The sequence below is a fragment of the Myotis lucifugus genome, unplaced genomic scaffold (genome assembly GCF_000147115.1).
Source record: "Myotis lucifugus unplaced genomic scaffold, Myoluc2.0 scaffold_77, whole genome shotgun sequence".
Lineage (NCBI taxonomy): Eukaryota > Metazoa > Chordata > Mammalia > Chiroptera > Vespertilionidae > Myotis > Myotis lucifugus.
The window spans coordinates 2,133,647-2,158,275 of record NW_005871125.1 but is presented as its reverse complement, the minus strand read 5'-3'; the positions used below and the strand labels follow the sequence as shown (position 1 = coordinate 2,158,275).

General features: G+C 45.6%; 2 protein-coding genes across 2 annotated transcripts in view; both read left to right on the top strand.

The window, feature by feature from the left end:
* Positions 1 to 13,473, top strand: part of ADHFE1 (alcohol dehydrogenase, iron containing 1) — a 57,638-nt gene extending 44,165 nt beyond the window's left edge. Inside the window, exons 17-18 of the mRNA XM_023755467.1 lie at positions 7,083 to 7,138; positions 13,410 to 13,473. The gene's annotated coding sequence lies outside the window, so the exon portion shown is untranslated. The remainder of the gene's footprint in view (positions 1 to 7,082; positions 7,139 to 13,409) is intronic.
* CUNH8orf46 (chromosome unknown C8orf46 homolog) lies at positions 1,356 to 23,963 on the top strand. The gene is made up of 7 exons (XM_006090611.3): positions 1,356 to 1,588; positions 7,083 to 7,138; positions 13,410 to 13,584; positions 13,705 to 13,714; positions 18,240 to 18,267; positions 20,986 to 21,083; positions 22,880 to 23,963. Exons 1-7 carry the CDS (start codon positions 1,522 to 1,524, stop codon positions 23,061 to 23,063), a joined length of 618 nt encoding a protein of 205 aa, XP_006090673.1. The 5' UTR covers positions 1,356 to 1,521; the 3' UTR covers positions 23,064 to 23,963.
* The last annotated feature ends 666 nt before the right edge of the window (positions 23,964 to 24,629 follow it).

Genomic DNA, 24,629 nt, shown 5'->3' with positions numbered 1-24,629 from the left:
AATCTCCTTTTTGCTCAAGTTTAAGAAGATTTTGGTCATTTTCAGCTAAAAAGAGTACTGTATAAAAGATGTGTCTATAAATTTTAAAACCTCTACAGTGGTTAAATATGCATGTTTAAAATAATGTAAAATTTGGAGGAATATCCAGTGTATTAGAAAGCAAGATCCAAAATTATGTTAATAGTCTGAAATTACGTTAACAGACTATAGGTAATAAAACCAACAAGATGAAATTTAACAGAACTAAATAAAAACATCTACCTTTACATTTTAAAAAATTAAGTACGGAATTAGGGTGAGCTGATTTAGCAGCGTTTTTAAAAAATATTTTTTTTATTGATTTCAGAGAGAGGTAGAGACAGGTGAGAGATAGAAACATCAATGATGAGAGAGAATCATTGATCGGCTGCTTCCTGCATGCCCCCTTTTGGGAATCAAGCCCAAAACCTGGGCATATGCCCTAACTAGGAATCTAACCATGAACTCCTGGTGCAGAGGTCAGTGCTCAACCATTGACCCACAATGGCCTGGCTGAACTAGGTATTTTAATCTTGGGCAAATTACTCAATTTCTTCATGTCTTCCTTTTCTCACCTATAAGGTGGCAAAAATAGTCTTATTTGGGTAGTTGTAGACAGTAAATGAGATTATATGTCAGGCTTCCTAGCTCTTAGCAAAGTTGAAATGCCAACTCTCTTTGTTAATATTATTGTATCATTATCATTATCAATATGAAGAAGTAAATCTATACTGTCATGAAAGGCAGTGCATGAGGACATAACACACATATGTTTCAACCTTATTTTTGTGTATAATATATGCAACATACAGGGTAAAATATAGCCATCCTATAACTGGGCACCTTGAGTGTGGGGACACTGCTTGTTCCTGCAAGCACCTGAAAGGTTGTACAAGGAGGTGCTAAGTACAGAGCTCTCTAGAAATGTCAGCCTTATTGTGCACTGGTGGGAGGCGAAAATGCTGTGGAGAAACAGTCCTTTTGCTTAACATAGAAATTTTGAAGGAAGCCAAATTGATACATGACAAGTTATTGAATATCCAGTTCTTCTGGAGCGAAAAGAAAAAAGTGAAAGAAAAAGGAGAATTGCTGTTACCGAAGATCACGTTTCCTTTTCCGTGAAATTCTCCAGCCAAGCTTGGCGCTAACCGAGTAGGCGATTTCACTTCATCACTTCACAAAAGACTTCCAAATTCACTGCGGCAGGCAGACACGGCAAAATAAAAAATGTTAAATACATCCTGGCTGGGAGGGGACTGAAGCCTCCACGCTCAATCAAAGGTTTGCAATAATAGGATTCATAAAAAAAAAAAAAAAAAAGACAGATGGGATTAGAAAATGTTGCAGCGAAGACTGAAACGAGATGAGCTCACAGCACCAGCCTGTCTTTTGTGGACCTGCACAATGATCCCCGAGCCAGACTGGAGTAGGAAACCTTGCAACTAGGGGTTCACAGAGAGGCCTCCGGTTCCCAGGCACGTTAGGGGAGAGAAGACTGACAGGATGCATCAGATTTATAGCTGCAGTGACGAAAATATCGAAGTTTTCACCACTGTGATTCCTTCCAAGGGTAAGTAAAATTGTCCTTGACTGTTCCCTTAATGAGGCACCTTTTGCTGGAGGGTGAGGGCCGTCACGTGCTGTTTTACTCAGGTTCCCCCTCAGGTCTCTGAGCTCTGACCGCTTCTCGGTTTTGATGATATTTGTTGTTGTTTCTGAAAAGGAGGCACATGGATAAACATCAATCGTTGAGAAACAATCCATGGAGGGGAAGAGAAGGACAGTTAAATATTCCTGTTTCACTTAACTCGATCCTGCAACCCACTAAGCCGAATGAAAGTGACAGCAAGCCATTGCTGCAGGAAACAGAGGTGAAGACAAAATTCCCTGAGCAGCTAGAAAGATTCTTTCATCTCCTCCAGTGAGCAAGTGGGTCCTGAAATGAGAACCAGCTGCCTCACAAATCTGACTTCTAACTGTGCAGTGAGATAGGAGGAGAAATACTCCCCTCAGTGAACCCAAGTCCAAGGAATTGGTCAAATAATGCCCTAACCCCGGCTGGCCTCTATCCAGACCCCAGGGCCACGCTCCCCAACTTAACCTGGAACTAGCGCCACCAAGAAGTGTGATTTTGTCAGCCCTTGTCCTCCGAGGCCAATGGTGTCAAGTGGGTGTCAAGTAGAGGGAGGGGCTTCAAGTGAGAGCTCAGATGATGGCAGGTGTCTGTTGAACCTCTGTCCTCTCTCCTGCGGCCCCTGCTCTGTCCCAGCAGCCCCTGACGTGCTGGGAGAGTCCGGGACTCCAGCTGAGCCCTGGTCTCATTGTCAGACTTGAATGAAGCAGGCTGGGTGTTTGCTGGTGTTGTGACCCCTGTTCAAACAATTCCTTTCTTCTTCCCTGGGCCCTTGCTGGGGGGAGGGGGGCGGTACGGAGGAGAAGTTCAGCCTGGCCACAAAGAGACAGCCAGCAGAACGTAAATTAAGCTTTAGACATCTATTGCCAAAATGCCAGCGAGAAAAGGCGCTAGGAGTCAGTTCACATGCAGGAGCTAGAACTCTCTCTGGAGACTGAAAGGTACTTGGAGAGGCAAGGTGGTCAGGACCCTCTGACCCAGCTGTTCCACTTCTCTCTCAGACGCAGATGCTCACGGTGGTGCTGATGCTATGACAGCGAAATTGAAAAGAACCTAAGTGTCCTTGAAGAGGGGAAGGGGTAAAGTGTGGTGTCATCACACTATGGAATACTCCACAGTAGTCAACAACGATGGACTAGATCTGTGTGTATGGACATAGGTCTTGAAACATCATGTTGAGTGGGGGGAAAAACAGGCTGAAAAATTATATATGTATGATAACAAGGACTACGTTTGGAAATATAAAACAATACCATATATTGTTTATGGGCACATATTATGAGAAAAGTGTGAAAACGTAGGCTGGAAAGATATGGATAAAATTGGTGATCTTAGTATCCCTGGGGAGGGAGGGAAGACAGAAGGGGCCTAAACTTGCCCTCTAATTTTTTATTTTATATGAGAAAGAAACAAATTGGAAGGAAATGTTAGTATGTCTATTTTCTGTCTTTTTTTTCCATTTAAACATTTTTAAAGGGAGAAAAAAAAATCAAAGCCATATGGCTCTTTTTAATTAAAAAATTATTATGCAGCTCCGGAGCAATATCATACTTCCCATGAATAAAATTATTCAAAACAGGACCTTTGACTTCCTGTGCTTAGCATAGTGGTCAAAAACTGCCACTGCTTCTGCACTGTGTGACCTTGGGCAGGCGTCTTACCCTCTCTGGGCCTGAGTTTTCACTTTTGTAAAAGGGAGAACTAGAACTCACCTCCCAGGGTTATGATGGGGAGGGGGGTATGAGATATAGAGAAATTATATAAAGCATCTAGAACAGCCCCTGGCCTATAGTGAGCACCATTAAGTACATCACTTACAAAGTGATTCCCATTTTTATTCCATACTTACAACAATGAATATGTTAGGTCCAAGATAAATACTTAATCCCATATTCCTTTCTTGCCATTTTTATTCACGGCCATCTTGTGAGGCAAAACCAAGTATTCATTGGTCTTCATGCACGTGTCACTGCTTAGGAAGTCGTTGTCTAGAAAAGGAGTATTTGTAGTTTATATTAGACCAGAAATGGAAGAAGTCTGCCTCTTCCTTCTTCTTGTTTTGCATCTTGCTTCTCTAAAGCCATCATCAGGCAGAGGGCCCTCAGGGAGAGAAGACAGTGCAGAAATATAGGTTGGTTTGATTTCATCTAACAAGGGTTATAGCCCTCCCTGATATGCCCTTTCCCAGATGCTAGTGTTTAGCCCTGCTTATTCAATGGCCAAAGACCAAAACATTTTCAGAGCACAAGTTCAGCCACATGGGCAGTGCTGCCTAGTGGTTAACAGCATAGGCCTTGTTCCACCATCGACTGTGTAACCACAACCCTCAGTATCTCCATCTATAAAATGGAGAGCATCTATGTCCTTGCTGGGCAGCTCAGTTGGTTAGAGAATCGTCCCAATATGCCAAGGTTGTGGGTTCAATCCCTGGTCAGGGCACATACAAGAATCAACCAATGTATGCATAAATAAGAGGAACAATAAAATTGATCTCTCTCTCTCAAATCAATAAATACTTTTTTAAAAAATGAAGAGCACCTGCCTCACAGAGTTGCTGGGAGGTGTGAATGAGATACAGCAAATAAACCATCCACCTAGTAAAACTTCATGGGGAGTTATTATTACATTTATTTTTTTAAATATATTTTTATTGATTTCAGAGAGGAAGAGAGAGAAACATCAATGATGAAAGAGAACCACTGATTGGCTGCCTCTGCAGGCCCCCTACTGGAGATCAAGCCCACAACCCAGGCATGTGCCCTTGACCGGAATCGAACCCAGGACCCCTTAGTCTGTAGGCGGACACTCTATCCACTGAGCCAAACTGGCCAGAGCTATTGTTACATTTATTATTGTTATATCTCTCTTTCCAACACACATGTATTGGGTTCAACCTAATAGTGATTTTTTTTTAGCTGAGCCATCTTAATACCTCACAAAAATGTTATGAAGTTTCTTAAAGTATTTTAAAGGCACTTAAGTATTTTATGGCCACAGCAAATATTATGGAGTTTTTAAAATATTTTAAAGGCACTGGACATAAAACAAATCTGTATGTAACTAAGGACAAGTATGTCTTTTTACTTTCTGGAGAAAGAGAGACCTTTCAAGGAAAGGTTTCATAGCCACAATTCACAGTAAATACAAAAGATAAAAACTGTGGTTTTACCAAGAAGTTATACCAGCAGCTATTTCCTGGGGCACACCAGACTGGGTTTAATTCTGGGGTAAATAGTACCACAGCGTTCAAAATAACCTACTTGGAGATAAACAGTGATGGGGAGGGGTTAGTTAGTGAGGGGAATAAGGGAAAGAGAAAATGGAGAAAACTCCAGAAAGAGACACTCTAATGGAATGCTATAGTCTCTACAAGTTATCACCTATTCCTCCCACCAACCCTCATCTTGCAGAGAAAGAGGAAAATCATTATAACCACTATTAATTCCTGGGAACTTACTCTTTGACAGGTGGTAGGCCAAAGGCTTTATACTAGTACAAATTAGTTTGTTTAATCCTTACCGCAGCCCTCTGAGGGAGGTGTAATTACCCCTAACTTACAGATGAGGAACGTGAGGGCTTAGAGAGGATGAGTAATTTGCTCAAGTCTCGCAACTGGCAAGTGGTCAAGTTCAGATTCACACCCAAGCGAAAGGAGTGCGGAGCCCTGGCTGCTGACTGCATGCCTGGTGGTGGGTGTCACGGCGGCACAGCCCTCCTCTGATCACTGATCTGACCGGCGGCAAGAGGTCCTTTCAGGTGCAGGCAGGGCGTGACAGGGTGGGATTTCGGTTCCAAGTAACCATTCTAGAAGTAATGTGGGGAAGAGATGCCTGGGTGTCTCCATTTTCAACAAAATGCACACCTTTTCTCAACCAACTAATTTTTTTATGGTTAATTGATTTTTAAAGCATTTTATGTGTGTGGTAAAATATACACAATATATAATTTGCCATTTAACCATTTTTAAGTATACAGTTCTGTAGCCATTAGAAAATTAAGATTGGAGTGTACCTACCACCACTCTCCATTTCCAGAACTTTGTCATCATTCCTAACAAACTCTGTGCCCATTAAACCAGCGATTTTCAACCTTTTTCTTCTCATGGCACACATAAGCTAATTACTAAAATTCTGTGGCACTCCAAAAAATATATTTTTTTGCCAATATGACAAAAATAGGTATAGTTTTGAATGATTTACAATAATAATAATAATAATAATAATAATAATAGTAATTACCTACTCTTTTTGCTCTAAAGTGACTTTTTAAAGAATCGGGTGCTTAAATCGTATATAATAAAGAGCTAATATGCTATTTAGACTGAACAGCAGAACAACTGTACAGACGACCTTCCGGACGACCTTATGGATGAAGCCAGGGCTGTGAGGGCCAAGCCCCTTGTGCAAATTTCGTGCATCAGGCCTCTAGTTTGTATATAAGGCTTTCTGGTACCAAGAATTAACCAATCAGATGCAACCTTATTATGCAATGGGACCAATAAGATGCAACTCTATTATATGACCTATATATTTTTGGTTCAAGACAGAGCATTCACGGAGGGTGGAGGGATTGAGAAAAAAAAAAAAAGAATGAACTTCTAAAAAAATTTTAAAAAGGAAGAAAAAAACTCATGGACACAGACAGCAATATGGTGATTGCCAGGAGGACAGAGGGTAGGGGGAAGTGGAAAGGGGATAAATGGGATGGTAAACACACAATACAGTGTACAGATGGTGTGTTGTGGAATTGTGCACCTGGAACCTGTATAATTTGTTTACCAGTGTCACCCCAATAAATTCAATAAGAAAAAAAGGGGGGGCATTCACACCAGATGACTGTTGTTGTCGTCATTTTTTCATTTAACAATCTAAGGGAAAAGAGGTCAGTGCTCCTGACTAAATAATCATGTAGAGCATGTTTTAAAAATTCTTGTGGCACACCAGTTGAAAATCCCTGCCTTAAACTCTCTATTTCTTTCCCAGCCCCTGGAAACCTCTCTTCTACTTTCTGCCTTTATAAATTTGATTACTCTAGGTATCTCATATAGTGGACTCCTACAGCATTTGCCCTTTTGTGTCTGGCTTATTTCACTCAGCTTAATGTCTTCAAGTTTCATCTATGTTGCAGCATGTATCAGGATTCGGTTTTTCCTGAGGATGAATAATATTCTACTGAATATACAGACTACATTTTATTCATTTACTAGTATCTGGTGACGGGCATTTGGGTTGTGCCCACCTTTTGGCTATTGTGAATAATGCTGCTGTGCACTCAACCACGTAACATCCGAAATTGCAGTTGCACCCTGCCTCTTCTTCCCAGGCCCCGTCCTCTGCCCCTCCCTCATCCCAGGTGCAAACCCTCTCAGTTACTGTAGCTATGTCAGCCTCTCGGGTATTCTCTAAAACCATTCCTTTACCTCTCTTCACAGTGTCCAGTCCAGCCAGAAGAAGAGTCAAAAGCTCTCAACACCTCTTGACCAAGAATGTAAGGAAACTTCAGTTTTGATATCTCTATTGACTGTTATTTGAAAAGCATTGTCTAGCGTCTTTCTCTCTCCTGCTCTCAATATAACCAGGAAGGTTTCCTGTAGCCCGTGTTGTTGTTGCTGCATTATCCCGCCTCCGCTTTACCAAAATAATTGACAAATGTCAACCAGACAGAACACAGCTCCGAATTGGACCCCTCAATTCTGCCATTTTTCCCAGACACAGAGAGTAAATCTCGTTTTGTATCCACTGTGGGGTTTTTTCTTATTTAAACAGAGTCCACCATGTGGGTATAGTACCCTAACTTAAGTATTCTCCAATTATTGGCATTTGTAATGTTCCATTTTGTTCACTGTTATAAATAGCAGTGCAATGAGTTTATTTGTGCAAAATACTATTTTTGGATTAATTCTTTGGTGCATAGGCCTCAAAGTAGAATTAACAAGTAAAAGGATAAGAATAGTTTCATCTATCTATCCATCTACTCATTCATCGATCCATCAAATATTTGCATTCCTATTATGCATAAGAGACACTGAGCTACATGGGGAGAAATAACAGTGATTTTTAAAAAATGGTTCCTGCCTACCGTTTTGTCACATATGACCAGGAATTCTGAACAATTGCCAGGCTTGCGGCCATGCTTTGTCATTTACCTCCTGCCTCACCAACATTGGCTTTAATTTTCTGTATGACCTTTTGCTACTTTAGTAAGTGTATGCATTACCTTATAATTAGTTTACATGTCTTTAGAGAATACTGGTGATGAAAATTTCTCATTTTATTTACAGATTTCTTTATATGAAAGTTGTCAATACCTCTCTGTACTTTAATGTAAAAGATTTATTTTAACTCCTAATTGTTTCCCCTTGGTTATACTGGAATTTCTATTTCTATCACAATTTTTCATAGAACAGCATTTTGATTTTCTAAGTATCTCAATTTTTAAAAACTTATTCTCCATTAAAAAATAATTAAGTGTCTTTGGAATGAGATGGGATTTAGTCGTTATTTTTATGTACATTTATTATTTTTATAATATCCAGAGCAGTATGTCCCCATTGAAACATTATGCCCTGGCAGGTGTGGCTCAGTTGATTGGAGCATTGTCCGGTACACCAAAAAGTGACAGGTTCAATTCTTGGTCAGGGCATGTACCCAGGTTACAGGTTTGATCCCCAGTGGGAGTCAATTGATCAATGTTTCTCTCTCTCCCTTCCTCTCCCTCTAAAATCAATTTTATTTTTTTATTTTTCCTCTTTTTTAAATTTCTTTATTGATTAAGGTATTACATATGTCTCCTTATCCCCCTATGGTACCCCTCACCCCCCCTCATGCTAAAATCAATTTTAAAAAATTGAAACATTATGAAGATAGAAAATATAGTATTAATAAGTCCTGACGAACTGTAGAACACAGTAGTTAGGTCTGTAGACTTAAGAGTCAGACTGCCTGGTCTTAAATTCTAGTTCTATGCATTTCTAGCTATCTAGAACATATTTTTTATATTCTTCTGAAAATGTTTTAAGGATATGTTCATAGATATTAAATTCTGGGTTATCAAATCAACACATGTGCTCCTTAAACTTACACAATTTATATATCAATTATGTCTCAATTAAAAAAAAAAAAAAGGCCCTAGCTGGTTTGGCTTGGTGGATAGAGAATCGGCCTGCGAACTGAAGGTTCCCGGGTGCGATTCCGGTGAAGTGCACATGCTCAAGTTGCAGGCTCGATCCCCAGTAGGGGATGTGCAGGAGGCAACCGATCAATGATTCTCTCTCATCATTGATGTTTCTATCTCTCTCTCCCTCTTCCTTCCTCTCTGAAATCAATAAAAATATATCTTTTTAAAAGAAAGCGATCAAAGTATATGAGCATTGAAAAAAGTTATATAGTCATTGCCAAATTCTAAGCAACTGTGTTTTAAAAGTACCTTTACCAGAACACCTGAGCCAATACTGTATGGTATCAATGTTGTTAATCTTTGACAGTCTAACGGGTGAAAATATCGTGTTGTTTTAATTTGCATTTCTTTAATACCATTCATCTTTTTATAAATGTTTTTTTTTTTACTCCAGGTTCCTTACACATATCTTTTGCCCATTTTTTTCTGTCAGTTGCATATCTTTTTAAAATAACTTTTGCAAATGTTTTATGTAGTAAGAAAGAAAGGGGATTTCAATGGATGGAAAATTTCTTTGTTGTCATGGGCCCTGAAAACTTAAGCCCACACACTAGTAGAAAAATGCTCCTGCCTTTTAAGAATTAGTGGGTGTACCCAAGAATAGAAAGGGTAGCAGTTGTTTGTAGGTAATTCAGAGTTTAAGTTTCACAACGGACGTTTCAGTCAAGGCCTTGAGTTTGGCATTGCCTTGGATTTGAGAGAACCACAAATCATTCATAACTCAGGGATGATCCCTTGGGGATTAGGAAGATTTCGTTCTCAACCAAGTTCTTGGATTTCTAACCTTAAACGGTGTTCCTGTCTGAATCACTCCTTACACCAGTATTAACTGGCTTTATAAGGACAGAACACTGGTTACAAGAACTTTTAAAATGGAAATAAATCACTACACTTTCTAGGGCTCTAGGGAAGGAAGTTCTCAGGGGACTTAGAACCTAAACAAAGGAGACAATTCTCAATCGTGGAGGTGACGCCACATGGACATGAGATACACAAAGCCAACAAAGCATGGGCACAGCCTCTTGGAATATCCCGTTGACTTCAGCCAGGCACTGTAGACCGTGCTCTCAGGTTTCCTGGGAGTGGAAAATTTTGAGAAAGATGGCTCTGTTTATGGTTTCTGAATTCCCCTCTCTAAAATATTTTTACTCAGAGGAAAAAAAAATGACTCAAGTATATGAATACATATAAAAATTGCTTTTGATTAAAAAAAAAATCAGAAGCTAGGGTCCTGTCTTCAAATATACAGTCTTCCTCCAGGTGAGATAGCCTCCCAATGCCCTCTGCCCTTTGAGCTCTCCTCTGAATTTCTGATTTCCACTCACAGCCTGACTCATCCTTTGCTTATAAAACTCAGCCCCAGCTGTAGAGAACATTCAAATTAGGCAAGACAGGAAAGGTCTCTTAATCCACCAAACATGGGGAAAGAGAGGCCCAAAGAAGAAAGAATTGGCTCTGATCTCGTTTCCTCATCCAGTTGGCCCTCTTCTCCCTTTGAGTTCCCGAGAAAATGATTCATATCTTGCAACTGCTCTAATGTACCAATGTTTACGACTTTCTCTGTCCTGAAGTTCTTATTTGTGTCTATTCTCCCTCCTTTGGCTACCATGTGGATGTCAGCTTCCTTCCTTTACAAATATTTCTTTCCTTTCTGCACCATCCTTGGTTTTACAGTTTCCCCTCTCTCTGGACTCCTCTGAAGTTCCTTTTTTTTTTTTTCCGAACCCAGGGCACAGCCATATATTGTTCCTTCTCTAGACTGTCTCTCTGGTCTTTTCCCCGCCCCCTTGGATTCTTAGGCAATTTTATTGACATCCTGATCAACCTGATGCCACCAACATTATAAGAGTAGCTCAAAGGAATGAATTTACACGAAGGTGTGGGTCAGTTAGGAGTCCCAGGACAACAGAGGCCCAGTCACTCTGATTCACAGCCCCTTCATAATAAGCATTTGGGCACCATCCAGGAAAGATGGAGAAATGAGATTGCAAATGTCACATTCTCCCCAGATTGTAACCTTGCGGAGGAGGGATTTGTCTGGTGATCTGCTGATTTTTCAAAATGCACTGAGCAATCAATTGCACTGGAAAATTCTTATCTGGCTGTGGGTACTTCTGTGGGTCTGACAAAGAGCACTCAGGAGTCATAAAACTACAGTTCTTGTCCTGACTCTGCCCCTGACAGATCCGTGACCTTGAAGGGACATGCCTCTCTTGGTGGCAGTTTCCCTATGTTAAAATTAGGGAGTTGGGCTAGAACATTGCTATGGATTCCATCAGCCCCAAATCATGATGATTCTCCATCACCTAAGTCTTACCTGTCTTTCTAACTCCCTGTTTTTACATCCCACCCCCTGTTGCCAGTTCCCCATCTTACCTGTACTCAGGGTGCTAAAGAGCCCACTCTCAGATCAGTTTGTTCTAAGACCACCACCCATAGCAGCAGCAGAAAGCCCAGACTGTGTCCTACGGACCAGAAAATAAGCCAGGCTGTCAGGAGGACACAACCATCCGTTCAGCTGTCCATTCCTTGGTGTGGGCCTAACACAGCCCTGGAGCCCTCTCAGAGCCTCTGTTATTGTGGGAAATGAGAACCAAGTACAAGGCCAGCTACAAAAGGGAAATGCTCTGAGCTGGGCCCCTCTCCTCCGTCCTTTCCTGCATCCTTTCAGGGGGATTGGAGAAGATACCCTGAAGAGGCACGTGGCCCTCAGTCAGAACCTGGGAAGGAACCAGGCTCATCTCCACCCCCAGGAAACCTCCTACATCTAGTGATGGGCTGAGCCGCTATGCCTGTCTGCTCGCGCCCTCCCCAGTCTCTTCCCCAGCCCACAGTGCAGAGAAGGGGTTGCGGAGGTGGTGGTTCTTGTTCCTGACAGGGAACTTTTGCTCCTCTTTTCGGAGGAGGAAATGCTGGGTCTCCCCCATGGACTCCTCAGGCTTTCACATCCTGCCTTACCTTCTCCATCTGCAAAGTGGCTCTGAAAACACACCAGTCCTCACTTCTCCTTCCTGAGATGAACACCAAAAGAACGAAAATAAAGTGGGAGGTCAACAGCAGAGAGCCCTACAAGTGTCAGACAATGAGACTCGGGTCTTTCCCATTCAACCCGGAGATTCATATTCTGGGGGAGGGCCCTTAGGTCAAACAGTCCATGTGTTCAGGGGGGTGGGGCTAGCATTACTCCAGGGAAGTCCAGTGTTCCGGGCAACACCATGGCAGAGCACAGTGCTAGAAGGAAGAGACGGAGGAGAGCAGAGGGGATGTACATGCAGGGTGCTGCGTGCCGGACCACCCACTGCGGAGCCTCACAGCCCCAGTGTGCTGGCGTCCCGTGCAGGGTGCTGCTCTCAGCCTGCACGGAAGGCTTGCTGAAACAGAAGCACCACCTTCCGCAGTGCCCAGAGCACTGGTCCTAAGTGCTCCTGAATGATCAGCTTTCTCCAAAGGCACAGAATACATAAGTCTGGGTCCTAAAAGGGGCCCGAACAGAGTTCATTTCCTTCCCTAGATAAGATTAAATTTGGGATATATTAATTTTCTAAGCAAAGGACTATCTGTGGTAAACTGAGGCCAAGAGTGTCAGCTGCCCTTATTTTCCTCTGTGGGAGACATGAACTGTCCACAGACACTGTAGATAAATACAGGAATGGGCAAAGGTAGATTTACAGTTGCGAGTATGTGAAACACAGAGTTTATTCTCATATTATTATTTATTAATTTTTAGTTTTCCACATGAACACCTACTTTTGCCCACCCCTGTATGTGACATGAACTAAAAAAGCAAGCTATGCTCTTAAAATTTCTACTAGTGACAGGAGGCACTTACGTACTCTGCCCCAATACAGCAACGCAAACAGGGATATCCCTTTCCCACATTACCACAAAGTGTCAAAACCGGGGGTTGGCCTGGCCAGCGTGGCTTAGTGGTTGAGCATCGACCTATGAAACAGGAGGTCATGTTTCAGTTCCTGGTCAGGGTACATGCCTGGGTTGTGGGCTTGATCCCCAGTAAGGGGTATGCAGGAGGCAGCTGATCAATGATTCTCTCATCATTGATGTTTCTATCTCTCTCCCTCTCCCTTCCTCTCTGAAATCAATAAAAATATTTTTAACAAAACATTTACAAATCTGGGAGTCAGTTGGGTCCCAAGTCTTTTCCCTAAGTCTTCTGTCCTCATGGGAACAAGGGCATTCAGTTAGCTGCAAAGACCATAAGATCACAGTTTTCAGGGCTAGCCTCCTTTCAAATAACCCGTCCTGTTGTCAGGCCAGGGTGCAGAGCAGCCCTGATTTTTGGCCTGATGGCCCAGGACCCTAACTCTGTGACGGGACTGCTGGTGAGGGACCACCGAAGCCCTCGTTTTCCTGCACCCCTGGACATCCTGAAGTTCAGTAAACAGCTGTGTCTGGGCTGTTTGCCCATGTTTCCTCGCTGTCCCTCGCATTCAGTGGAGTAAGGATGGCTCCAAAACCTGCATGTCGGCACAAGGTCCATCTGCAGAGCTGTAGTCCTGGCCCGGGCCATGGATCCCTGGATCTGATTTGGGGAACAAGCTGACTGTCCTCCTTCCTCCCGCAGGTGGTGATTGACTCGGACCTGTACGCTTCCCGGCCCCTGGAGCTGCTGCCACGCCGCACTGACCACCGAGACTGCGAGGGCCCCAGGTTCAGCCGACTCCACAGCTCATGGCAGCCGGGACCCCACCCCGCCAAGACTCCTGCCAGACCGGGTATGTGCACTGACCCTGCTCCGGGTACTCCCTGGGGGACAGTGACTCGCTGAGAGCAGCAGCTGCGGTGTCTGCGTCCTGGCTTGTGGTTTGTCTGATGCATCGTGGGCCTCCCTAGTGTCCTTGGTCACGCCAGGTGAGCAGAGCACCTGTGGTGTGGGGACTACGCTTTCCCCCCACACATGCTTTCCCGCTCGGAGTGCACCTGCTCTCAGACCCCACCTACAGCAGCCCCACACAGCTCCCTTCCACTTATAAAACTCGCTCTGGTGTGTGTTGGAAGCAAAGATGCTTTCATCTACCATCTTGCTCCGCAGGAAGCCCTGCTGGATTCTGATGAAAGTCTTTATGTTCTGGGGAGAGAAAACCGGTGTAGTCATGACTCGCATAGCAGAAGAAGCCTGCGTTATTGATTTTATAGGCAGGGTGTGTGTCATTATACAGACTCTTCGTAGACCACCATCTTAGGATCTCACCATCTTACATTACTTAGGCTATTTCAACAATCTATGAAAGAATTCAGGGACAGACTTGTTTTGAAAGCTGGAAGCAGTACAGTCGTACCTTTCACGCTGTTTATAAATGGCTTCCACCTCAAGCAGTGAAACAGGCATCTTCCTCTAGCTCACTGAAGTCTGTGATGGTATTTTGCCTTTACTTGCTGGTGTAGGTTATTTCTGTTATGCCCACAGCCTACAGTTATTCATATTTTAACTCCAAAAAGACCTAGTAGAATGTCTGGGATGTCTTTCGCAAAGCCTTCGTGTGTCAATAATTTTGTATGTTACAAGAACTGAAATAAGACTCAATTGAGTATGTCCCTTCACCTATCCATCTTCTCTAAGGCTTCTTTGATCTAACACCATGATTTTTTTTTATGATTCTACTATAGGAATGCATTAAGCATCTATATTCTCTAGTGAAGTGATTACATACATACATATGTCTGTAGAGTGAAAGCATTAGGAAAACCACAATCTGCCTTGCAAATTAAGAGAAGATCAATTTTTCTCTGTGTCTATATATAGGTGGGTGGGTGGGTGCAGTATGTGTGTAGAAGGAGAAAAAGAGAATATCTTCACTACAAAATCATCAAGTGAATTTAGAGCCATGTTTCTCAAATTAATGTGCAAAAGAATCACCTGAGAACCTTGTTGTTATGCAAATTCCAATTCAGTAAGACTGAGTAAGGCCCCAGATTTTATGTTTCTAATGATGCTGAAGATTTTGGCCTGAGGACAATAAATTGATTAGCAAGGATTTAGAGATGATTTAGTGGATGGTCCTCAAAGTGGGATCCTCAGAACAGCTGAATCATCTGGGAACTTGGTAGGAGTGCAAACATTGGGTCCCACCCTAGAGATTGAATCAGAAATTCTGGGGTGGGGCCCAGCAATCTGTGTTTTAACAACACCCCCCGCCCAGGTGGTTCTAATGCGCACTGGAGGTAGAGAACCACTGGTCTGTTGCACCCACCCTTGCCAACACACAGAAGAGGAAAATGAAACCATGGAAACTGTGCGACCTACCCAAGGTCGAACTTCTCATTAGCAATAGAACTGAGATTAAATCTCAGCTCTCCTCCCCCCAGAGAATAATGTCTTCCCAACTGTCTCGTATGAGGGGACACTTTCCTTCCCTTCTAAGTAGCTTATGGAAGCTTGGGCAACCCAAGTCAGTGTTTTATTCAGAAAGAGGAGAACAGTAAGTTATGAAATGGAGAGAATCTGTCTAACATGTGACACTCAGCTCATGCAGGGAATGTGCTAGTCAGGTTCAGAAGGGGAAAAAAAAAAAGATTGAGCTGGGCGTTGATTCAACCTTCAGCTCCCGAATCTGATAGATTCTAGAGGGGGTGGGAGAGAGGGAGGGTTTCTGAACCAAAGCCAGACCAGTGCTCTCCACAGGAGGGCTTGGCACCGGCCTCGGGCAAAGACTCTTCTAAACTACCATCTTAAGATCTGTCAGAGGGATCTCAGATCTGGAGACTTGTTTCTTTTCTGAGCTACAGTGGAGGCTCCTGGATGCTGTAGCCTTCTCACGTGGGAGAAAGATTCCCTGAGGAATCTTGGAAATTGCGGGGACTCTGAAGGCAGAGACCCAGCTGAGAAACGCTCTCACCATGAGGCCTTGAGCAGGTGAGCCTCAGGTGCCTGGAGAGGGACACCCCACCTCCTGAGCCGGGGAGAACTGGTCACCTGTGGAACCTCTCCACCAAGATGTCCTGAGGCACCGCAGAATCAACCTTTTCACACGGAACTCATCTTCCTCGTTCAAACCTCTTCAGCTGGGGCCACTATGCATCCTTCAGGCAAGCCACTGGGATGTTTTCCCTAACACCCCTTTCCTCCCCCACCCCTATTCCACCCACCACTTCACACACTGAACACTGACAGTGTCAGCTCCTAGATATGGCTCATCTCTCCCTCTTGGAACCTACCTCGGGCTACCTGGACTCGGTGTCCCTTCATCATCCCTTGTGTGTAACAGCCAACCCTGACCTTCAGTTCCCCCTCCCTCCAAGAGGCTACCGGAAGGGTCCTTCGAAAGCTGAAATCTGCCCATACCATTCCTCTACTTTAAACACTGCGTCCTTGCCACCTGCAACCACCCATACCATGCCCAAGGCCCTCCAGGACATGTCCTCTGCTGACATCTCCAATTTCACCTCCTGTGACACTCCTGTCCCTGCCAGTCCAGACACAGAGCAACCCTGAGCTGCTGTGTAATCCTGTGACGACTCCCTTATACACTATTTCCCTGGACCTTCGCTGACACTCTTCTCAATGCAGATTGCCCTCCCTGTGTCTGCCCACCTGGCACACTCCTCCCAGACTGAATTAAGGGGTCCCCGGGTCCTGCAAGATCAAAGAGGGTGCCATTCCCAATATCATCTTTACCGGCTTCGTCCAAACTGTTATGTATTACTAAAGCCTCAACATGCTCATCTAGAAAGTGGGGATTATGATTACACCTACCTGTCAGGTTTGCCGTGAGGATTAAATCAGGCAATGTGTATGTGTTTTACACTCAGCACAGTGACTGACACAGTAAATACTCCAAAATATGAGCTGTTATCATTACTGATGCCAGAGCACTGACCATCATGGTTTTGACCTTGGTAGTCTTGTAACTTTGTTTAATTGGCGTGGAGATGTTTTCCTGAGGAAGGTGCTTTGTTTCTATATGCTGTGGGTGATAGGATCGGGCTCATCAGCTGCCCCAGGGAAGAACACTATTGAAAGTCAAATTCCCTCCCCACCCCAACCCCTTTCCCTCCCCAGGAGATCCTTCAGCTCAACACCTGGACTCTTCGAAGCTGCAGGCTTCAGAGTAGAAATTACTCAGAAGTAGGTGGGGCCTTGGGGATAAAGGCATAGCAAGCAGGTTCTCAGGTACCTCCCAGATAGCCAATGTCTCAGGACTCCGAGAGGCTCCATCGTTCCATCACAGGCAGGACTTCTCTGCTCATTTTCACAGAGGGGTGTCCAGGAGCAGCAGGGTAAATGACGGATCCGGGTTCCCAGCCATAAAGACTTAATTCTTGATAACCTCTGTGATCTGGCGCCTTAGGAAGGAAGGAGGGGCTGAGAGCACATTCTCTGAGCACCTATTAGAGCTCAGCTCCTGCCCCTGGAGGAGCACCAGGGGTGCAGGTGATCCTCTCAGCAGTTGCCCTGATGCCTGATCCTACTGCCCAGTACAGAGCCTTTAGAAAGTCCCAGCTTGTCATAAAAAAGAAGGAGATCTTACCTTTTGCAACAGCATGGATGGACCTAGACTCTAGTGGTCGGCAAACTGCGGCTTGGCATACCGCAGCTCGTGAGCCACATGCGGCTCTTTGGCCCCTTAAGTGTGGCTCTTCCACAAAATACCGACTTCTGCGCATGGGCCACAAAGTTTCAATCGCACTGTACGTGCCCGCACGTGGTATTTTGTGGAAGAGCCACATTCAAGAGGCCAAAGAGCCGCATGTGGCTCGCGAGCTGCGGTTTGCCGACCACAGACCTAGAGGGTAGTCTGCTAAGTGAAATAAGATAAAGACAAGTACCATATGATTTCACTTATATGTGGAATCTAAAGAACAAAATAAACAAAATAGAAACAAGGAACAGATTGACAGCTGTCAGAGGGGAGGGGAGTTGGGCTGGCTGCAAAAAGGTGAAGAAATTAAGAAGTACAACAGTCACAGGGATGTAAATTACAGCATAGGGAATATAGTCAATAATATTGCACCACGACTGGCTGCTGTGCCTCAGTGATTGAGTGTTGATTTATGAACCAGGAGGTCACAGTTTGATTCCCGGTCAGGGCACATGCCTAGGTTGTGGGCTCAATCCCCAGTAGCGGGGCATGCAGAAGGCAGCCAATCAATGATTCTGTCTCATCACTGATGTTTCTCTCTCTCTCTCCCTCTCCCTTCCTCTCTGAAATCAATAAAAATATATTTTAAAAATTAATAAATAATATTGTGCCACGATAACTATATATGAGTACTTGAAACTTTGGAGGGACCACTCTGTAAAGTAAATGATTTTCTAACCACTGTGTTGTACATCTGAAGCTAATGCAGACGAATATTGAATGTAAACTATAATTTTAAAATATTACATATAAAAGGTAATTTTTTTTAAAGGAAGAAATTCCTGACTTTGATAATTGATGCAGACCCAAGGGAGTGGGAGTCGAGCCTATGGAAAGTCTTTGGTGAGTCTCTCAGCCTGGGTGGCTGTGCCTGTTGTGCCCTCTCTGTGCTAAGATGAGAGACCAGTGTCCTTTGGGCCAGTTCTGAGGGTTGTACAAAAGCAGGCCCGAGGGTTCTTTGTTCCCGCTGTCTCGCTGCTGCTGTCTTTCTTGCCAGAAATTCAACTCTTAGGAAAACAGAAGGTGTTACCTAGCACACATTTCAAACATGGGTGGGGGCGGCGGGGAGGAGGGGAGGAGAGAAGCATGTTTATGCTGGCCCCTGCCAGTTGGAAATGCCTGACTAATTCCCAAGGGCAGCTACAGGGGAAAGAGATAGAAGAGGTCTCAAGCTTCGTGAAAACACGGAACACCAGTCATCTCAGGATGGGATGCGATGTACAGTAGGGACCAATACCTGTGACAGGAGAAGGGTGGCAGGCTTGGGCACGGTCACACGGGTGTGACCCCTTCCGGTAGGAGCTCTGGGGCAAGTGTTGCCCATCTGGTTTGGTCCAAATGGCCAAGCCTTTATGTTTCCTCCTCGCCCTGTCAGAGCATGTGGGGTGCCCCAGGAGGGCATGACCTCGGACGATGTGGCCCTTCTGAGACATGCCTGAGGGAGCTGAGAGCCCTCTGTCGCCTGCCCTCCCACAATCCAGCAGCTTGTCCTTTCATGAAGGGGGACCATCGGGTGGCTCATGACCAGGTCTAGCTCAGAGTCACCCTGAACTCCTGCATCTCCCTGTGGGCATGAGCACGGGCACCCTCTGGTTAGCACAGTAGGGGGTGGGGTCATGGCTGGAGGCCAGGTTGGCTCAAGCAGCCTATGCTTAATGAGTATCAGCCCTCAAGATTCCTGGACTGTGCCATCTGAGGACAAGAGACCCGACAGATTGTCTGGCCCAGCCTCTTGTCCTTATGGAACAAATTGTACAGAGAGGTGAGTACTTCGCTCCTGGTCTGAGAGGAAATCTAACCTGAGTAGCTCATCTAAGTCACCCCTATCCTAGGAAAACCACACAAGGGCCAGGGATGGGACAAGCCATTTTGTCAGGAGCCCCCTGTCCCAACCTAGGACCAAGGGAAACAGGATGGCTGGGCCATTGCTACAGAGGGAAGGCTGTCAGGCTATGACAGCGCGATCAGTTGGGCTCAGCCAAGCCCAGGGGAAGGCTGACGCTAAAGGGAAGAGGGTGCTCACAGCCTGGATCACCAGCCCCCAGGTCTGGGGCTGGGCTCGGACAGTAGCTGCAGCTGGAGGCCAGAGCAGGTTGGGATGGGATAGGGTGGTGATGGGGACCCAGTTACAAAAGGGGGGCGATAATAATGCAGAGGACAGAGGCAGCAGGCTTGGCCCTTTCCTCTGGGCCTGAGACAGTGGGGCTGGAGTCCCACAGCTCATCAGAGACTGGAGAGCAATTCAGAGCTCGCACGGCTAAACCGGATTCAACACTGAAATGGGACTAAGGACAGTGGGGAAGAAGGCGAGTGGGTAGATGTTCCCGGGGCTGTTGGCATGATGGGGAGGGAGAGCTCCCTAGAGGCCACAAGGTGGCACAGTAACTCTGCCCACAACCTCTGGCCGGCTCAAGAGAGAAGGGGGAGGTGAATCATGGTGTCCTCAGCCTGGAAACCTGGAATCTCTCAGCAATTCCAGGAATACGGTGACCTTGCACCTTCAGTGGGCCATGGGGTGGAGGAACAATGACCATTGACAGAGCAAACTCTGGACTTAGCCCAGGTTAGGCCACCAGTTAATTTCTACTTCACTACATGTTTCTTGAGCACTCACCACCTCCTTTAGAGAAGGTGAGTAGGGCCACCAAAGGCTTAAGTCCCAGGCCATGCCTCATGCTATGCAACCTTTCTGGGGACTAGGATACTGGACAAACATATGAAACAAGTAAAGAACCATAAAAAGATAGAACTGGTGGTATGCAGTGCTGCGGGGGCCTAAGGACCAAGAGAAATCAACATGGGCCACCAGCCAGATGGAAGGCTTCCTGGAGGAAGTGAGCTTGAAGGGCAGGCGGAGATGAGGCTCTGCCCAGAGAGGGAAGGAAAGGCCCAGTGAAGATGAGGAGCTGGGCATGAGCGTTGAGGAAGGCAGGAGTGGCCCTGCTGGGACTGGAACTGCTGACACCCATGGGGGTGACAGAAGGCGGAGCTGCATAGATGAGGTGGAGTCGGCTCTGCAGAGCCTTGAAGAGCCGGTGCAGAATTGGCCTCAGTCTACCCCGCTGTGGAGGCCCTGCAAATCCAGGAGGGGTCTGGGGTCTGGTTGGAAACAAGGAGGCCCCAAGGTGATTGGCCCTAAAGGCTGCAGCAGAGGAAATGGAGAGGCTGGCAGAAATCTAGGCAGTATTTCAAAGCAAGAACCTGCAGGGGTTGACAACAAAGGGGACACAGGCAATGGGAGTGTGAGGGGACAGAGTTCTCAGGTAAGATTGAGTTGCTCTCTCTCAATTTTCTTCTCAAATTGGGGTCCTGGGACTATCAGCACATAGGAACTTGTTAGAAACGCAAATGCCCAAGCCCACATCACACCTACTGAACCGATACCCGGGTGGGCCCAGCACGGAGCTAACAAGGCCTCCAGGGGAGTCTGATGCCCACCCAAGTGTAAGGACTATTGCCCTGGGTTCGTGGTGGTTCAGTGTAGCCATTCCCCTTTCAGTGGCTCCAGAGTTGGGACCATGGCCACATCCTCACATTCTCTTCCCCTTCCTCACAACCCAGATTCCTCCGGTGGCCCGGATCTCAGTGAAGGCCCCCACAGCTGTCCTGGAGGCGCCCACTCCCGGCGGCTCTGACAACAGAGCTGTTCTGACAAGAGGGTAAGTGCCGGGCCTCCCCGCCCGCTGCCTGCAGGGCGCCCCACCTGCTCTGGGCCTGCGGCAGAAGAGGAACAGGTGGCCTGGTTGACAGACTCTCAAGATGCTAACACGAAACCCATGCCAGCTGCAAATGTCCTCTTAATGAGGACAATAACCCTGGGTAACTGTTTCTCTAGGATGAAGCTGAAGCGTGTTTGATGGTTTCCACTTCATTAACGCCGCTCTTTAGACTTAGAGAACTGTCATTTGGAGGATTTGGGGTTAATTAGATAAATGTAATCACAGGCCATATTCAGAGCCTCCCCTAGGCAGGCTGAGGTCAGAAATGCCTCCTGAATTGGGTTCATGGCCCTTGCCCAAAGGTAAAAAAGTACATAAGGTCAAAGGTTTCAAACCAAATTTATCCCCCACCCCCACCCCCCCGCCACGTTACTGTTACCTCTGATCCAGGGGCCAGCAGCTAGAGTCCCAGGAGTGAGTAATCCCCAGCAGCCCCCTCCCCGCCTTCAATGGTACACTAAGAAGGTGGTGGGCAGGAGCCTGAAACTCAGTTCTCCTTGTCTATTTGTGTCCCTACCACCGTCCTCCATGCTGCAGGTGGCAGTCACGTGCTGCTGCTTGCCTGGCACGCCACTGCCTTGCTGTGACTTCAGGCAAGTTATTCAGACCTCCATGTCCTCGTTTATTTTAAAAAAAAAAAAAAGGGCAAACAAAATCTGGGGATGTAGCCCTCTGGAGGGGTATTGTGAGAATTGAATGAGATAATGTATAAAGAGCTTAGCATAAACCATTGCTATCATTTTTCAAGAAACTTTCAATTTAGGAGTTGGAAAGACACGTACTCAGGACCGTTTTAGGGGCAGATGTGTGGGGGGCCATGGACTAAAATATCAACCCCAGTGGTGCATACCTTGAACGCTGTGGGAGTCCAAGGGGAAACGGGCCGGTTCAAAACCCTTCTAGATGAAAGAAAGCCATCCAGGAAGAACTATAAAAACCAAGTCACTCAACATATTGGGACCTAAGTGTTGAAAACTAAGACAATCGTTTGGATTGTATAAGTACTAGAAGCAAATTGTTCTCAGCAACAATGGCTTTTAGTGACGGCTGGAGTTAACCAGTAAAAAATTACTACAACGCAACGGAGGCCGACCTTACCAATCCACATAGCTGCATTGCAAAGGTTCTAAACAGATTCTTTTCTCTAAGCTCAGACATTCTCATCGCAATTTGCTCCTGGGCCCTGGCTATTGACAAGTAAGGCCATTTCTTTCACGTAAGGAGAGAAAGTGAGGAGAAAAGGAACATGTATGGAGGCCTACAATGTGCCAGATGCTTTATTTCCTCATTTTCCTCCTCGAAAAAGCCCCAGGAGTTAGATGAAATCATCCCACTTTGCACATGAGGACACTGAGGCTGGTTGAGGTTAAGTCACTTGCCTGACATCACACAGCACATGGGAGGCAAGATTCAACCCAATAGCCAATGCTCTGGGAAATCCACTCAGCATCGTGTGGAGATGGGAGGGGTGGGCAAGTGGAACTTGGGACGAGAGCAGAACTTGAGGCCCATAAACCAGCGTGGCCAAGGCCACCTCCTTCCCTCATCCTATTGGCGGATCCCCCCGGGGGTGTCATTCCTGCATGGGGCCCAACAGTGACCCTCCCTCCAGGTCACAGGATGTGTGAGCAGAGGAGGAATAAGAGCTCAGGCTACCATAAGCTTCTTCAGAGCAAAACGTAAAAGTCTGGCTCAGGGAAGTGACTGCCCTCCCCACACCCCCGGCTTTTCTTTAGATCCAGGCATCTCAAGAAGATGACTGAAGAGTACCCAACCCTTCCCCAGGGAGCAGAAGCCTCCCTACCACTGACAGGAAGTGTGTCCTGCGGCATCCCCAGCATCCTCCGAAAAATGTGGATGAGGCATAAGAAGAAGGCTGAGTATGTGGGAGCGACCAACAGCGCCTTTGAGGCCGACTAAAGGTGACCTTCCCAGGTGCCAAAGGCTGCTGCCCAGAGGGAGAACGCTGGGTTGGAATGGAGCCTCAGTGCTAAAAATTAACACATTTACCTCTGCAAGCACCTGGTACAAACACATCATATCATCGCCCCTCGCTACCCAATCACCCAGCCTAGGAGGCACAAAAGGAACTTCCCTCGAAGGCAAAAGAAGCCGGTTCCTTCTTAGAATCGCTTAAGCCCCCGGTCTGACAGTGACTTTGGAAGATCATAAGTTCATGTCCCCATTTTTAAGCAAAACCACAGCAAAATAAAATTGTCCCAACCCATTTTAAAGACCTCCAAGGAAGGAAGCAGGTGATTCGTCTGTCTTCCTTGTGAGTCATTCTCATATGTGTGATTTCTGTGGAAATGTAAGAGCTTGATGTTTGAGGCACCTGGAAACACGATGGTTCTTACTATTCCTGGTATCGCATTTATTTCATCTTGACGAGGTAGGCTTTTCAATGACAGAGCACTAAATATTTACTTCGTAGGGCAAATATCCAATCCAGGGTATCGTCAACATGGGTTTTGAGGATCATTTGGCATGATTGCATGAATTCTCTATTCTTTTATGTGCAGTTTTTCTATAGAAAAACAATTAAAAATCAAATGTTGAGCGCTAATGTTTTCTAAAATGGCATAGTCTAGTGGAATTAATAATACCTTGCTTTGGTATAATGATTTCAACAGGTGATTTAAACTGACCCTATCAATCAGAGTACCCTAAGACTATTTATTTTAACGTATTTAATTTATAACTGATGTCCTCTATTTGTATGTGGTAGCTGGAGATTTCTGTAGGATGGAATTGATTTATTTATTTTTACTTTAAATATTTCATGATGAAGTGTTTACCTTGTACAGAACATTTTTATTGGCCAAGTCAAATAAAAATAAAATATGCTTCGTTTGTGACATTAATAAACCACCACAAGAGTATGCCTGAGGCTCCCTCCTTGCATGAGAGAGAAGGCTTTCCCAAATGGACAGAATTATGCATCTGGATCTCATTGCTTCTTTACCTACAGCCATAGCTGGTTTTGATATTACAGGCCCTGCCCAGCAGTCAACACCAGGACCATTTCTGATGGGGCCTGCTCTGGCCTGGCCTGTCCTCTCTGAGCTCATCCTCCTTCCTGCTGATGCTGACCCCTTCGTCCCCACCACGAAGGACCCAGTGGCCATCCCCAGCCTGGCCTCTCGCCTGTGAGGCGGGGGAAGATGCAGCTTTTTTCCCTCTGTGCTCACCTCATGGCCAGCCTCCCCAGAGACTGCCCACTATGACTCATGTCACAGCCACTTGCAGAAAATGCCAGGGCTAGCTACAGAGGGCCATCTGAGAATGCCGAGCCTGGAGTCTTCTAACACCAGAGGCAACCGGGTTTCCAGGACATTTAGGGTAATGAAATCGCCTCTGCTAGGACCAAGTCCAGTCAAATATTTCAGTTCTTACTTGAGCGCTCTCTGTGGCAGCCCCCGCTCCCCCTCCCAGTACTCGGTTGCCTTTAGAGCAGGCAGATGGGCAGTGGTAGGAAAAGCAGCA

Coding starts and splice junctions, on each gene's coding strand:
- CUNH8orf46 (XM_006090611.3), top strand. CDS start 1,522: ATGCATCAGATTTATAGCTGCAGTGACGAAAATATCGAAGTTTTCACC. Junction 18,268..20,985: donor GAGCCTATGGAAAGTCTTTG/GTGAGTCTCTCA, acceptor CTCACAACCCAG/ATTCCTCCGGTGGCCCGGAT. Junction 21,084..22,879: donor AGAGCTGTTCTGACAAGAGG/GTAAGTGCCGGG, acceptor GCTTTTCTTTAG/ATCCAGGCATCTCAAGAAGA.